This window comes from Homalodisca vitripennis, chromosome 4 (assembly GCF_021130785.1).
Source record: "Homalodisca vitripennis isolate AUS2020 chromosome 4, UT_GWSS_2.1, whole genome shotgun sequence".
NCBI classification, from domain to species: Eukaryota; Metazoa; Arthropoda; class Insecta; order Hemiptera; family Cicadellidae; genus Homalodisca; species Homalodisca vitripennis.
In genome coordinates this window covers 159,663,969-159,678,110 of record NC_060210.1, presented here as the reverse complement: position 1 = coordinate 159,678,110, position 14,142 = coordinate 159,663,969, and the positions used below count along the sequence as shown (strand labels likewise).

The 14,142-nt window shown below is 33.4% G+C and overlaps 1 protein-coding gene across 1 annotated transcript in view; it reads right to left on the bottom strand.

The window, feature by feature from the left end:
* Window positions 1–10,554, bottom strand: part of LOC124360448 (pleiotropic regulator 1) — a 38,607-nt gene extending 28,053 nt beyond the window's left edge. The window contains exons 1-2 of the mRNA XM_046814087.1: window positions 10,394–10,554; window positions 1,809–2,068 (exon numbers count right to left, since the gene is read on the bottom strand). Coding sequence (XP_046670043.1) covers window positions 1,809–2,068; window positions 10,394–10,472 — 339 coding nt within the window. The 5' untranslated portion in view covers window positions 10,473–10,554. The remainder of the gene's footprint in view (window positions 1–1,808; window positions 2,069–10,393) is intronic.
* Between the last annotated feature and the right edge of the window lie 3,588 nt (window positions 10,555–14,142).

Sequence of the window (14,142 nt, the reverse complement as noted above, 5' to 3'; positions counted from 1 at the left end):
TATACTTAGACAGCAGTTTGAAATGGGATGTACATATAAAATACCTTTGCAAAAAGCTATCTAAAATCATTTATTTACTAAGAAAACTTAAACTGTGTGTTAGTAGTGATATGTTGATCAATGCGTATTATGCCTTTTTTTTCACTCTCAGATTGTATATGGCGTTACTTTATGGGGAAATAGTACTTATATGGAACAAGTTTTTTAGATGGCAAAAATATGCTATACGGACCCATAAAAGGACTGGACAATCGTGAATCTTGTTTTCCCCCATTTTCAAAGAATTAAAAATAATGACACTCCATGTTTAAATATATATTTCTGTCTAATAAACGTAAAAGAAAATTTGCATAAATATAAAATTAGATCTGATATACATAACTATAACACAAGAAATAACTATGCCCTAGATTATACTACCTGCTAGACTTACAAAAACAAATAACAGCATATTTTGCATGAAAAAATCGATTATTTAACAAATTGCCTCAATCCGCTCACACTGTCTCTGTTAATAAATTCAAATATTGCTTGAGAAAGTGGTTAAAGGAACAAGTTTTCTACAAGGTTGATGACTATCTAGCTACTGATTATGGTAAATTTAAGGACATCTTTTACTAATTTTTAATCAAAGCTAAATTCAGATTAGATAGTTTAAATGTATGTATTTTAATGAATTTTGATGTAATGTATATAGTCTATTCACTGTTCATTGTTTTAAATTTTATTAGTTTATGTTTTTTTGTGTTTTTTAACTGTTGTCTAATTATTTATTCATAAATGTATGTCTTTTAGTCTATTAATAATTTACGTTTTTATTGTTGAAGCTATTACAGTGTAGTTTTATATAGTGTTATAACTATTTATAATGTTTTATATTTGTTTTAATTTTCACTTAAATATAGTGGTTATATAGTATGTCTTTTTAATCTATTGATAATCTATGTTTTTAATGTTAAAACTATTACAGTGTACTGTATATAGTGTTGTAGCTATTTATTATGTTATTCTACATTTATTTTTTTCCTATATTTATTTAAACCTTCATTTAAATATAGTAGTTACCAACAACTCAACAAGCAATAAAAAGTAAAATTATGTTGTATTGATATTGACGAAATCTATTGCATCACTGTATGATTAATGATGAATAAAATCTTGAATCTTGAATCTTGATCTTGAAACGATAGATCGTCGCCGTGGCACTTTTCGCAAGGGTTTTTGGCGACGATGTATCGTCGCCTTGGCACGCAAAGGGTTAAGGCTTTAATTTTGGATATTTTTGTTTTACTTTTCGTTATTTCACTTATAATGAAAAACAAAAAACCTAAATCTGAATAAAAATTAATCCGACTGCATATAAATGTTCCTTGTTTTGTACTGAAAAATAAAACATATAATAGTGTGTACCTTACTTCAATAATAAATATGCTACATACGATTGAATGAAGGTGTGCACAACTAGCAAAGTAGTGCCTGCCATTATAGGAATTTCAACTGCCAGTGATGCAGGGTTAAGTAAGGCGTTTATTTACAGATTGTGCAAGTAGGATATTATCAACTGGTGGAAACTGGTGATCATTTAATGTGTGAATTGCTAGATTAAATTTATAAATTATTTGGTATTTAATGACTTTTTGTATCATTGGGCTAGTTTGCCTTTATCTGCTCTACATAAACTTTATTCAGTCATAAAATTCAATATTTATAGTAAAATTTTAACTAGTTTACTAAATGAAAAACACTAGGTAAGAGTACAAAAGATTTGCTTTTCACATAAACGTTAAGACTTAATAAGAGGAACTTACTTTTATAACTCTATCTGCAGAGCCTGTTGCAAACCACTCATTCCCTGGTTCCACAGCCACACACCGGACCCATCCTAAATGACCAGATATAACTCGAAATAGTTTCCATGGAGGATGCCACTTGGGTTTAGGCATTGAAGGGGCTTTACGGCTAGCGAGAACATTTGCAACAGCCCCAGCAGATGGTACTACAGAACTGGTGTTCATAGGTACTAGAGCTGTTTCTCCCACCAAAGAAGTGTCTATTTCGTTTTCCTTATCTGAAATAAAGACTTATTATTATTAAAAGTACAACACAATTTCCTTTAACCTCTACTAATTAAAAATGTTACATTTCAAGATCTGCCAACTTATAAGAAACTTCACTTCAGACATTAACCCTTGTAGTGTCAACCAACAAAATGTTGTCGATCAAACATTCCATCACATTATCATTTCTTATAATATACTACAGCAAAATACCGATTTGATTCATGCACCATTGAATTCGAGAAGAAAAATGCTACAAAATTAGTATTGGTATATTAATATATATTTTTCACAACCAAATATATATTTACTGTAATTTCTTTGGTTATGTACGAGAGCTATCCAGAAAGTAACAAGACGTTTTTGAATGGTGCGACAGTGGGTGGGACTACAGCAGCCATCTCGATGTTAAAACACTCTGGCGTTCAGTATGAATCGAGATGTAGTCTTGCACAGTCTGTATCTCTTTTACTTTTCTCACTGTGATTAAATTTTTTTAATGTGTGCTGCTATTGAAAAACCCACCACTTGTAAAGTGCGTTCAGTGATAAGGTTTTTGTTGGCAAAAAACCATAAACCAATTGAAAGCTATCGCCAACTGTGTGAAGTTTATGGAAATGGAATAATGAGTGAAAGCAGAGTAAGGCAGTAGTGTATCGACTTTAAAAATACCCGCACCAATGTTCATGACGTTAGTCGTACTGGTCGACTTAGCTTAGTGACTGAAGATTTGATGTTGAAAATCAATGATAGTTTGTGAAAATCGCCATTTTACAATAACTAAATTTTTGGAACATTTCTCACAAATTTTACGAAGTTTACTTCATGAAATTGTTGTAGGGAAACTTAGATACCACAAATTTAGTGCCAGGTGGGTTCCAAAAATCCTTATAGAAGATCACAAAAAAACAAAGACTTCCTGCATCGTTAACTTTCCTTGATGAATACGACAAACATGGTAATGAACTTCTATTGTATTGTTACTGGTAACAAAACATGGGCGAAGCATGTCAATTGTGAAACAAATATGCAGTCTATGGGATGGGGGCATACACATTCTCCAAAAAAAACGAGCAAGAAAATGTCTTTAAACTCAGCGAGAAAGGTTATGGCTGTTTTTTGGGATGCTAAGGGTGAGATTCTGGTTGATTTCCTTCAGTGAGGATCAACAATCAACGCAGAGAGGTTCTATAAAACATTGCAGAAGCTACGGCAAGCGATACAAAACAAGCATAACCGAAAATTGAGCTCAAACATTTTTTTTAAGCAACAACACGGCACATCCCATTTCAGCCAATTGTACACGACAAGACTTGGATGATTTTGATTGAGAAGTGTTTGATCATCTGCCTTATAGCACAGATCTGGCACCAAGACATTACCACCTCTTTCCAGCGATGAAGACTTGGCTCGCAACGCAGCGCTTCGATAGTGACGTTGAACTTCACGCTGGAGTTAATCAGTGGTTAAGATCTCAGACGACAGATTTCTACAAAGCTGGAATTGAAAAACTTGTGTCATGTTATGACAAACGTCTCAGTTTGATAGGGGGGATTATGTTGAAAAATAGCCTAAGAGTGTAGTTTTAAACGTATGTTATAAAATGTTTAAATTTCAGTTGATTAATTTTTTATTTCAAAAAGTCTGTAACTTTCTGGATAGCCCTAGATAACTGTTTGGATCTTTCTAGAATTATTGTTTGTGACGTATATACGGTTATTTGAGTAACCCATGTAGTTGTGGAATAAAAATTTAGTTTTGATCGGATTTCGGTAATAATAAACTGATTTTGTTCTAAAATATCTAAAAATATTTTTATACAATACAAACTTTCAAAAACATCTTATATTTTGCAGTATGAAAATATTTTGTAGAATTTTTTAATAATATAAAAAAAACAACTTTTTATACTTTTCAAAAAATTAGTTCTGGAACTTATATCATTGCAACTGTATAGTTTATTTCATTTTGAAAAATAAAATATGCAATAAAACATATATTTATGTACAATTATATCAGCAAAACTTGTATTACCAAACTCTTACTTATACACCCGATTATCATAATTTATGCGCATAGTTTCATTATGGTTTCATATATGTATAAAGTTTGTTTTTCAGAAAATTTGACACAAAATGGCAATTTCACATTTACATTTTTTTACAATAACTTGATTTGATAGGCATGGCCCCCTCCAAATTTTAATTTTTTTTGTAAAAGCATTTCATTGACAAAATAATGATTATTATATATATATATATATATATATATATAAATAATAATCATATATATATATGATTATTTTATATATATATATATATTTAATATATATATATATATATATATATATATATATATATATATATATATTACTAATACAACAAAAGGAAAGGATATCACAGCGTGACATTAGAGCTTTAAAGTAGTTTAAGTACATTGCACAGTGCGACATTAGCACCTTGAGGGTTACATTAGAATTCAAAGCTTCAAGAAGTGAAATATCAATATAAAATATCAAACAGAGGAAGTCCAATCAACTGTATCAAGAAATACACCCCAACAGAAATAAACTCAGAAGGAATACAGGGAACTGATTAAGCATTTCCTACAGGTAGACAAAGCAAAGCTGAGTTTTTGCCAAGCTGAGTTCCATCTATAGCAAAACTAATTATAAAATCCAATGTTATCCTAATCCTAATTATAAAAATCCTAATTATAAAATCCAGATTTTATAAAATCAATAGAATCCAGGAAAGCGTACTGAGGAAAGTAAGTTTTTACGGCTCTTATAAACTAGAGACAGCTAGATTTAAATAAAAGCAGTCCTCATCAAAACTAAATAAGAGGGCGATCTAGAAAGTAGATTACGTTTCGATATATACAAGAAACAAAGTACAAGAAAGAAATTGTATTATATACATTTGAAAGTAACTGAAACATTATTTTTCAACACAGTCACCATATAAATTTAAATAGTTACTTCCACAGCGGTGAACTAGTTTTGAAATTCCAGCGATATAAAATTCTGCCTCCTGAGATTTCGACCAGGTAGTCACACCCTACTACTGTTCCAATTAACAACTCGACAAACAATTGTCCCATGTAACAAACTCTTAGAAATTTGAGGAAAACTAAGTGCGAGTTCTGTTATTGTGAATCGGCGGTTTTCTTTAATCTTCTCATCGGTTTGAGAGACCATTTCATCAATCACAATACATGGCTGTCCACTACATTCGTTATCATGCACATTAGTTCGGTCATTTTTAAACCTAATGCACCACTGATGTACTATAGACAATAGACAATATACTTTATTTGTACAATTCATAGAGAATTACAAAAGCGTTAATAAAAAATGTTGTAATAGCGTTATTACAGTTTTAAAACATAGTCTCATCAGGTAATTTCAAATTAGTTGTAATGATGGTTCAAAGTTCTCCAGTTCAAAAATTCGTCAATAGAATAAAAAGAATTTTTAAAAAACCATTCAGCTTGGTCTTGAGGTTCTCTTGTGTTTTAATATCAGCAGGTAGACAGTTAAACAGCTTCGCCCCCATGTAGGATGGTTTCTTTTCTTAACGGGCTGTACAATGTTCTGGTAGTGCGAAGTCAGCAGCATGTCGTGTGTTGTTATTTTGCTTTGATCATGACATCTTAACAAGTTTTTCTTATGTGCAAACATTATTGTCTCAAAGATGGATAATGACACCACAGTCAGGATTGAAAGTCTTGCAAAAGCTGCTCTGCAACTCTCCCTTGGCTGCAACTCTGCTAGAACTCTGACACATTTTTTCTGTAAGACTAACAATCTATGAATGTTTGCTGCACTGGAATTACCCCAGACCAAGATTCCATAGCGAAGATGAGTCTCAAAAAGGGCAAAATACGCAATAGTTGCAGTGCTGACGTCACTTATTGATTTCACTCTTCGAATCAGGTAAAGTCCTGAACTCAATTTCTTACACACGTTGTCAATGTGCAGGTTCCATGTGAGGCCTATGTCAATTGTAACTCCCAAATACTCTTAGCTTCTTCAGCTGCGTCAATATTTGGTAAAAGTCCTACTTCATGTTTTCTACTCCCTATGACTAGTTGTTTTGTTTTAGTTTCGTTAAGCACCAGGTTATTAATGTGGCAGTACTGAGTAGCCATGTTCATTGCAACATATGAAGAAACTTCAAGTGATTCTGGATGTTTATCACTAACGCAGTAGAACAGTATCATCCGCATACATAATAGTGGATGCATATTCTTCCAGGTATGTGGGAAGATCGCTTGTAAACAGTATAAATAAGACAGGACCGAGGATGGACCCTTGAGGAACTCCTTTGGAGGTCATTAGCGGACTAGATCGTACTAAGCGAGTTACACCCTTGTCTGTATATTTTAAATCAACCACCTGTTGTCTATTTGTCAAGTAACTACTGAACCATTCTAAAGAAGTACCTGATACACCAAAAGCCTCCAATTTATTTAGAAGTTGTTCATGGTTAAGACATTCAAATTTCAAACTCCACCTTCAGTAATCACATCGTTCCCATAAACTTCACAGAGCTGGCAATAAACCTCAATAGGTTTATTGTGCTTAGCAAAAAATCCATATTACCGACTGCACTTCACAACTCATGGGATTTTCAATTGTATCACACAATTTAAACTGCTATTGAAAAACAACAAGGAGCGATACACAACAGTAACCGCTGCACGTTCTGCACTGTTTTCGCTTGCACGGCTGGATAGCCACTGAATGGAGAAACACCCTGACATCAAAATGGCCACCCCTAGTGGCGAAAGAGTGAAACAAAATCTACTTTCTGGATAGCATTGTAACTACACTTTTAAAGTTCTTAAAAGGCCCATAATCGATCCAAAAAATTAGCAGAATTTGAAATGTTGACTGACTTTTTAACAAGAATATTGAAAGCCCACAATCAAAGAAGCTCTTTAAATTCATATCCAGCCTTGCCCAATAAAATAGACATCCATACTTTTCCACAATGTACAATAACCACCCGGCAACAGAAAAAAAATGAACCTGTAGCCAATGCTGTAACTTGCTTACAGCCAGCTCAACCTTATATGTAGCTTATTTTCATTAAGAATCAAAATGCATTTGGAAACACTCATTCTTCATAAAAAAATGCAATTAAAAATCAAAATCACTTTTATTGTCGTATAAATCTCATGATCATTGACAAAGTCATAATACAGCACATTCTGGTAGCCAAGTCCAACATAGATAGTTAGAAGTTAAAAGTTTCAACACAGTTACATCAACAATATCAGCATTAATGCACTTAATGTAATTTAATAATAATTTACATTATTTGGCAATGCAAAGAACTATACAGTAAATAACAATGGTACCACTGTAGTTACATCGATGGATCTGTATTGAAAACATAACATAATCCTATTAAAACAAAACAGACTTGTTGGAGAAAAATTCCTCTACAGAGTAGAATGGGTTCTCCAAAAGCCATAAATAATATTTCTTTAAGAAAAGTGTTTTGTCAAACTTTGGGATTAAATGTTGACAGATGGTTATATACCTTCAGGGAAAGTACCTGATGACTCTTTAAAGTTTTACTTAATCTATTGAATTTTATTTTTGATAAATTCTTGCATCTTGTATTGTGCGAATGGGTATCACCAATGGGCTTTATTAAATTTGGATTTTGGAAAATATATTGAATTAAATCAAATAGATACAGGTTTATGACAGTTTGAATGTTTAGTAATCTAAATAGCGGTTTACAGTGCTCTAAGCTAGATGATTTGGATATAATTCTTATGGCCTTTTTTTGGAGGATCAGTATGTCATTGATTTTACTACCATTGCCCCATGCAACCAGCCCATATCTAAGTATTGATTGAAAAAATGCAAAGTAGGCGGTTTTGACATAGTCGGTGCTAACAGAAAAGGTTAGTCGCCTAAGGAGGTAAACTACTCTTGACAATTTAGAAGAAATTATACGTAATATGAGAGTCCCAGTTTCATGTTTCTATCAATGTATACTCCTAGGAATTTTACATTGTCTGAAAGACTAATGTTTAAGTTACGACTGTCAACTGTCCTCGTACTGAAAATAATATTGTGTGGCGTTTTTGATTCATTCAATAAGAAACCATTGCTTGTGAACCAATTTGAAGCATCTGTAATAGAATTTTTTGAAATTAAACTAAGTTCACTTAAATCTTTGCTAATATTTAAAAAATGTTAGTGTCGTCTGCATAAAGGATGGTTGAAGCTGCAATTGAAGCAGGCAGATCATTTATACAAATTAAAAACAGCAAAGGTCCAAGTATGGATCCTTGCGGGACTCCGTACTTCACGATTACTTCATGAGACCCAGCTTTCCTCAATGCAAACTTTTTGTTTTCTGTTATTAAGGTAAGACTCAAAAAATAAAATCGGCATTTGACCAAAACCGTAATATGCCAACTTCCTTATAAGATCATTATGGTTTACACAATCAAAAGCCCTGTTCAAGTCACACATAGTGGCTTGAGCAAAGGCCTTATCCTCCAGAGCCAGAGACACATCCCACAACAATTTATCTAGAGCTTGAAAAGTGGAACAATTTTTCCTAAATCCAAATTGCAACGGAGCTAAGAAGATTGTTAGTTTCGAGATAAATTGCTAATTTGCTTATGCACTAGAGCCTCCAACAGTTTGCCAAGAATCGGAATAATGGATATCGGGCGGTAGCTCTCTGGTTTTATTTTTGAGTCCCTTTTTTATAAACCGGACAAACTCTTGAAATTTTAAGCTCCTCAGTGAAATAACTATCTTTTAAACAAAGGTTAAAGCAATGTGTCAATGGAGATAAAATGTGAGGGGTTTATTTGCTTTATCATATTATTAGACATACAATAAACGTCACAGCTGTCAGAGTTTTTCATATTTTGAACTGAATTTAGAATATGATCTGATGTTATTTTAGCCCACTAAAAAGACTTAGAGGGTTTATTGATATTAACTTTTTATTAACAAATCACTTGCAGAAATTGTTGCATTGTCTAAGTTGGCTTTAATATTGAGAACAGAGTCTATGAAATAGTGATTGAAAACGTCAGGACTAATGCCAGGCTTATCATCACTGGCATTGGAAAAAAACAGTTGTTGCTATTAATAATTTTCCAGGCTGCCTTGCATTTATTTTTTGCTTGTAATTTATAAAATGTTCATTATGGCGTTGCTTTGCTAAGGCAATAGCTTGTCTGTAATTTTTTTTTAGATTTAAAAAACTTTGCCATAACTGGGTATCATGTTTTGCAACTTTATGAAGGTATATAAGATTACTTTTCATTTCAGACAAATCTGAGGTATACCACTCATTTCCTGATATTATTATAATTTTTTTACATTTGATTTTTTTAGTTTTTTTAAAATAAAATAATACATTTATAATGGTTGAAAAAAAAATTATTGAAAAAATGTAACTGCATCACATTGTTTATGCTGGGTCATGAATTTATCCCAGTCATATGAGGCTAGTGTTATTACCATACTATCTAATGATTTTTAGGCAAAATAGTTTTAAAATTATTTGACACTGTTATGAGGACCACTGTTTTATATTTTAGGAATTTATTTATGTCTACTAGGATACCATTTTATGATCAGAATAGGGAAAATCCATAATTTTGCAGGAGACATGACTCGAAATATTTTTGTTATTTATAAAAACGTTATCCAGGCAATTTTTGCCCCTTGTAGCATTACGGTTCAGATAAAGGAAGTTGTGCTGTCTTAGAAGATTTTGTAGTGCAAAAGGCAGGTCCATTTTTAGTGGTTAAGTCAAATTTGTAATTTAAAATCACCACCGACCACCACAGAGTAATCCCTCCAGTTAGAAAGAAAAAGTAGTAAGTTTATCTAATGCATCCAAAAAGATATCGGAGTCACCAGCTGGTGAATGATAGACAGCTACTACTATCATATTCAGTTCATCGATAAAAGTTGCAGGACTCTCAAAGTGTAATTCCGAGCAAATATCTACTTATGTCACAAACTCTAGTCTGCAGAGAGTTTATGGACAAACACCACAGAAACCCCCTCTAATATGGTTGGACCTATTGAAAGCTCCAGCACAATGGTACCCTGTTGGAAAAGAAAAACAGTATATCGTCATAACATAGCCAATGCTCAGTCAGACAAACAATATAAGCATTATTTAAATCAGATAGGAAACTATCCAAAATAGTTACGTTATTACTGAGACCTTGAATATTGAGGTAAAGTATTTTTACATTTTCACATTCCTTAGGAAATGAACTAATCTTAATATTCTTAGAGGGGACTACTACATTACTTAAACATGGAAACTTACCTCGTTGTAGACCATGTTCGAATGATGCCTCTGTTGTCTGTTGCTTTTTTAGAGCATTATTTTGCTTAACTTTTTCCATAACAAGACTGTATGAATCTTTCGCTTTGATTGCTTTCTTCAATTTTTCTCTGAAATTTTACACATTTTGATTTTTAATTTATACTATATTCAATCTTAAAAATAATTACTAGAAATAACAGCAGCTACATTCTTATACAACATATTTAGTTATAATGATCATATCAAATTTGTACTTCGTTTTATTATGTGTCTGGGCCCTAAGTATCGATGGATATTAAAAATAACGTTAACTTTAAAGTAAAATTACTTTTATTATTATATTTCTTATTTACAGTAAAATTGTAGCCTGAGGTTTAGAGGATTAAGACATTTTCCAATATAAGCCCCACATACAATGAGACACAATGGGCCACATGTTATACAAGATAACTTTTCCTAAATGTAGACAATAGCACAAAGTAGTTTGTGGTAACATTGATGTGGTATCACAATGATTATGGTAATTTTGAATGTGTAAAGTTGACCAATACATCTTCCTTTAAATATAATTTCTACACTTTATTCTAAAAAATATGCTGAAGATTGTACATGACAACCTTTAATAATTCAGTTTATTGTGAATTTCGATTATTTTTTTATATTGTGCGCACATTTTCTTTTTAATACAACTTTGAACGTTAAAGTTAAAAAGCACCCTGGAACTCCTTGACTGGAATACCTCTCAAGAACCTTGTAACTTTAGAGCTTGAATGTTCTCCACCAACTCTCAGTGCTTTCCCTTCAGCTCTCTCTTCAGTCCGGGGAACAAAAAAATCAGGTTCTGGGTCAGGTAGTTGGTAACGACAAAGGCCTTGTGGCTAGGGGCATTGTCGTCTGGAGTTTGAAGATGTCAAGGCCGGACGCACACAATCCGGTATTTCAGTCTTCTGAGCACTTCCAGGTAAAAGGCTGCGTTGATAGTCGTCCTTGCTGTACAAACTCAAAAAGAAAGATTCCTCAGACATCAAAGAATACAATCAGCATTGCTTTTATACGAGACTTGCTCATGCACGCTTTATTGGGTTTGGAAGAAGATTGTGTGTACCACTCGGAGCTCTGCCTTTTGGATTCTGGATCCTACTCAAACATCCAGGATTCGTCCCCAGTTAGAGTACAGTTAAACCCACCGACTGATAATAAGAAACTCCTAGAATGATACACTGGTTTTTGTTTTTGCGCAGCATAAAAAATGCAAAGTAATATGTGTTATGTATAAATTTTGTTAAAAACCAGAGACAATTTTAAAATAATCAAAATATGCACTTACTTGAGTATTGTTTTTTTATTTGTACATAAATTCAAAATTTGTATTTTAAAATATTTGTTTTCTAAGTTTTACTCCATGTAACTTTTACATGACTTGAGATAGTAAGATACTGTCTGTAAATGTACAATAAATACACAGTTTCGGAGAGAACAAAAATATTATTACATTTATTTACAACACAAAAAAGTTTTTGATAAAAATGTGAAGTATGTACTACTTTTTTTGGAAGTATGCATGCATTCATAGTGGTGTTTGGTGCATTCTTTGGCCAAGAGGAATATCAGATAATGATGAATTGTTTTCATTGTCACTATCAATTTTTGCAACCCAAACCACATTCCACCAGTTTATAATCATCCAGACTACCTGACAACAAATCTGACAAAGAAATATCATCATGCAATTTATTTGCTGATATGTCACTTTCATCAGCAGAACTAATATTTTCATCATCCAATAGTTCACGTGTATAATTTGATCAACGTGTATCACCCATTTCACAACATAACAATCAATTTTAAACAACTAGCCTACAATATAACCTAGCAACAAAGAACGTCAAGGCCGTGCAGCGCATCACCAGCTGTATGCCGTGCAGTATTTGGATCGATATCAGCTGACGACGAGCAACAGTGGCGTAGCGAAGGGGGGGGTCCAGGGGGTCCGGACCCCCCCCGAAATTTTAAGACATATTAAAAAATAAAGCATGGAGCAGGAGAAAAAAGGACAGTTATCATTACTCTTGTCTACAAACATTAAATTGATTGATTTCACTGATTGAAGTGACCGTTGTTAAACATATAATTGTCCTTCTCGTTTAAATCATAAAGTATCAAACGATAGTTTTGGGCTCGGCCTTTCGGATAGTGTAGTGTAATCACGGGTATTTCTATAGGGCGCGGTCACGTGATGTCGCAAAGTTACCTGAACCGTAACACGACGAACAGTTTAAATTAGCGACCACTTCGTTCAAATTCATCGTGGGGACGTAAAGTGACTGCTTAGAATTAAGTTACGACGTTGATTTTAGGTGTCATTAAACTGTAATTGATTGAGGATCGCGCTGCTGTGATGGCGGACGATGTCCTCATAGAGGAAACTGATTCCACCAAGTTCCTCGGAATGTACCTTAATCGAAGTCTGACTTGAGACAATCACATTGAAAGTACCTGCTCAAAGGTTTCTTCAGGCATTTATGCTCTCTACGGAACCTTTCAAAATTTTGTTCCCGGGATGTACTAAAAATGGCCTACTTCGGCCTTGTACACCCCCCCCCCCCCATCTAATGTACGAGTTGAGGCTATAGGGCAGCTGTTCTAAATACAAATTTGAGCGAGTATTTAGAAGTCAAAAGAAAGCTGACCGCATCATTTCAAAATTGAAATCCCGAAATTCATGCAGAGATGCCTTTAGGGAGCTTGGAATTGCTAACTTTGCTCTGTCTCTACATCCTCGATGTCGCCCTGTTCTGCCGATTTAAGTGCGAGTTCGTCCGGGGCAGGGACGTCTATCAATACGGGACAAGAGGCAGGGGCAACCTTCGGTTACATCCGCACAGAACAGCCGCATTCAAACGTTTGCCATCCGAGGTTTGGTGTTAAGCTGATCAACCAAGCTCCCTGATGAAATAAAAAATTTGAATGAACCAACACAATTTAAAGCTCGATTGAGACACTTTTTGGTGTCGAGGGTGTTTTATTCAGTGGAAGAGTTTATGATGAGCCGCTGGGATGAAATTTAAAGTAATTCGATCATCCTCTATTTCTGGTGGTAAAAATTTCGAAGATTTTAAAAACGTATGGCTGTAAGTATGTATCAGTCTTAGGAATGAGTGTGGACTGTGTATGAACGGGTATGAATGGGGGCAATTTAAAATAGATATACATATTTCTAAATAATTTAATTTGACGGTTGTATGCAATTTTTATTATTGTTGACACAATAAAAGTATTATTATAATTATATTATTATTAACTCCGGTCGGAATATACCGAGGAAAAGCTCTACTGATTCAGATTTTGACGATTTTGGATTTCACTGGTTGAGTCGTTGAGATAAAAGTGGTACTTAGAATTATGTTAGAACATTGATTTTAGGTATCAATTCAACGCCGACTAATATCTATATAATTATCAAAGAAAAATTGGAAAACGCTTCCGGTCAGATAATACACACCGGAAAACTCTACTGATAAGAAGTTCCGATTACTTTGGATTTCACTGACTGAGGTATTATTTCATTTTCCTTAGTATATTCCGATCGGAAGTGATTATTTTTGTTTTTTTTCTCTCGATAATTATATATTTATTAGTCGGCGTTGAATTAATCTCTAAATTCAATGTCCTAACATAATTATAAGTACTACTTTTACCTCAACCACTCAACCAGTGAAATCCAAAATCGTCAAAACGAATCAGTAGAG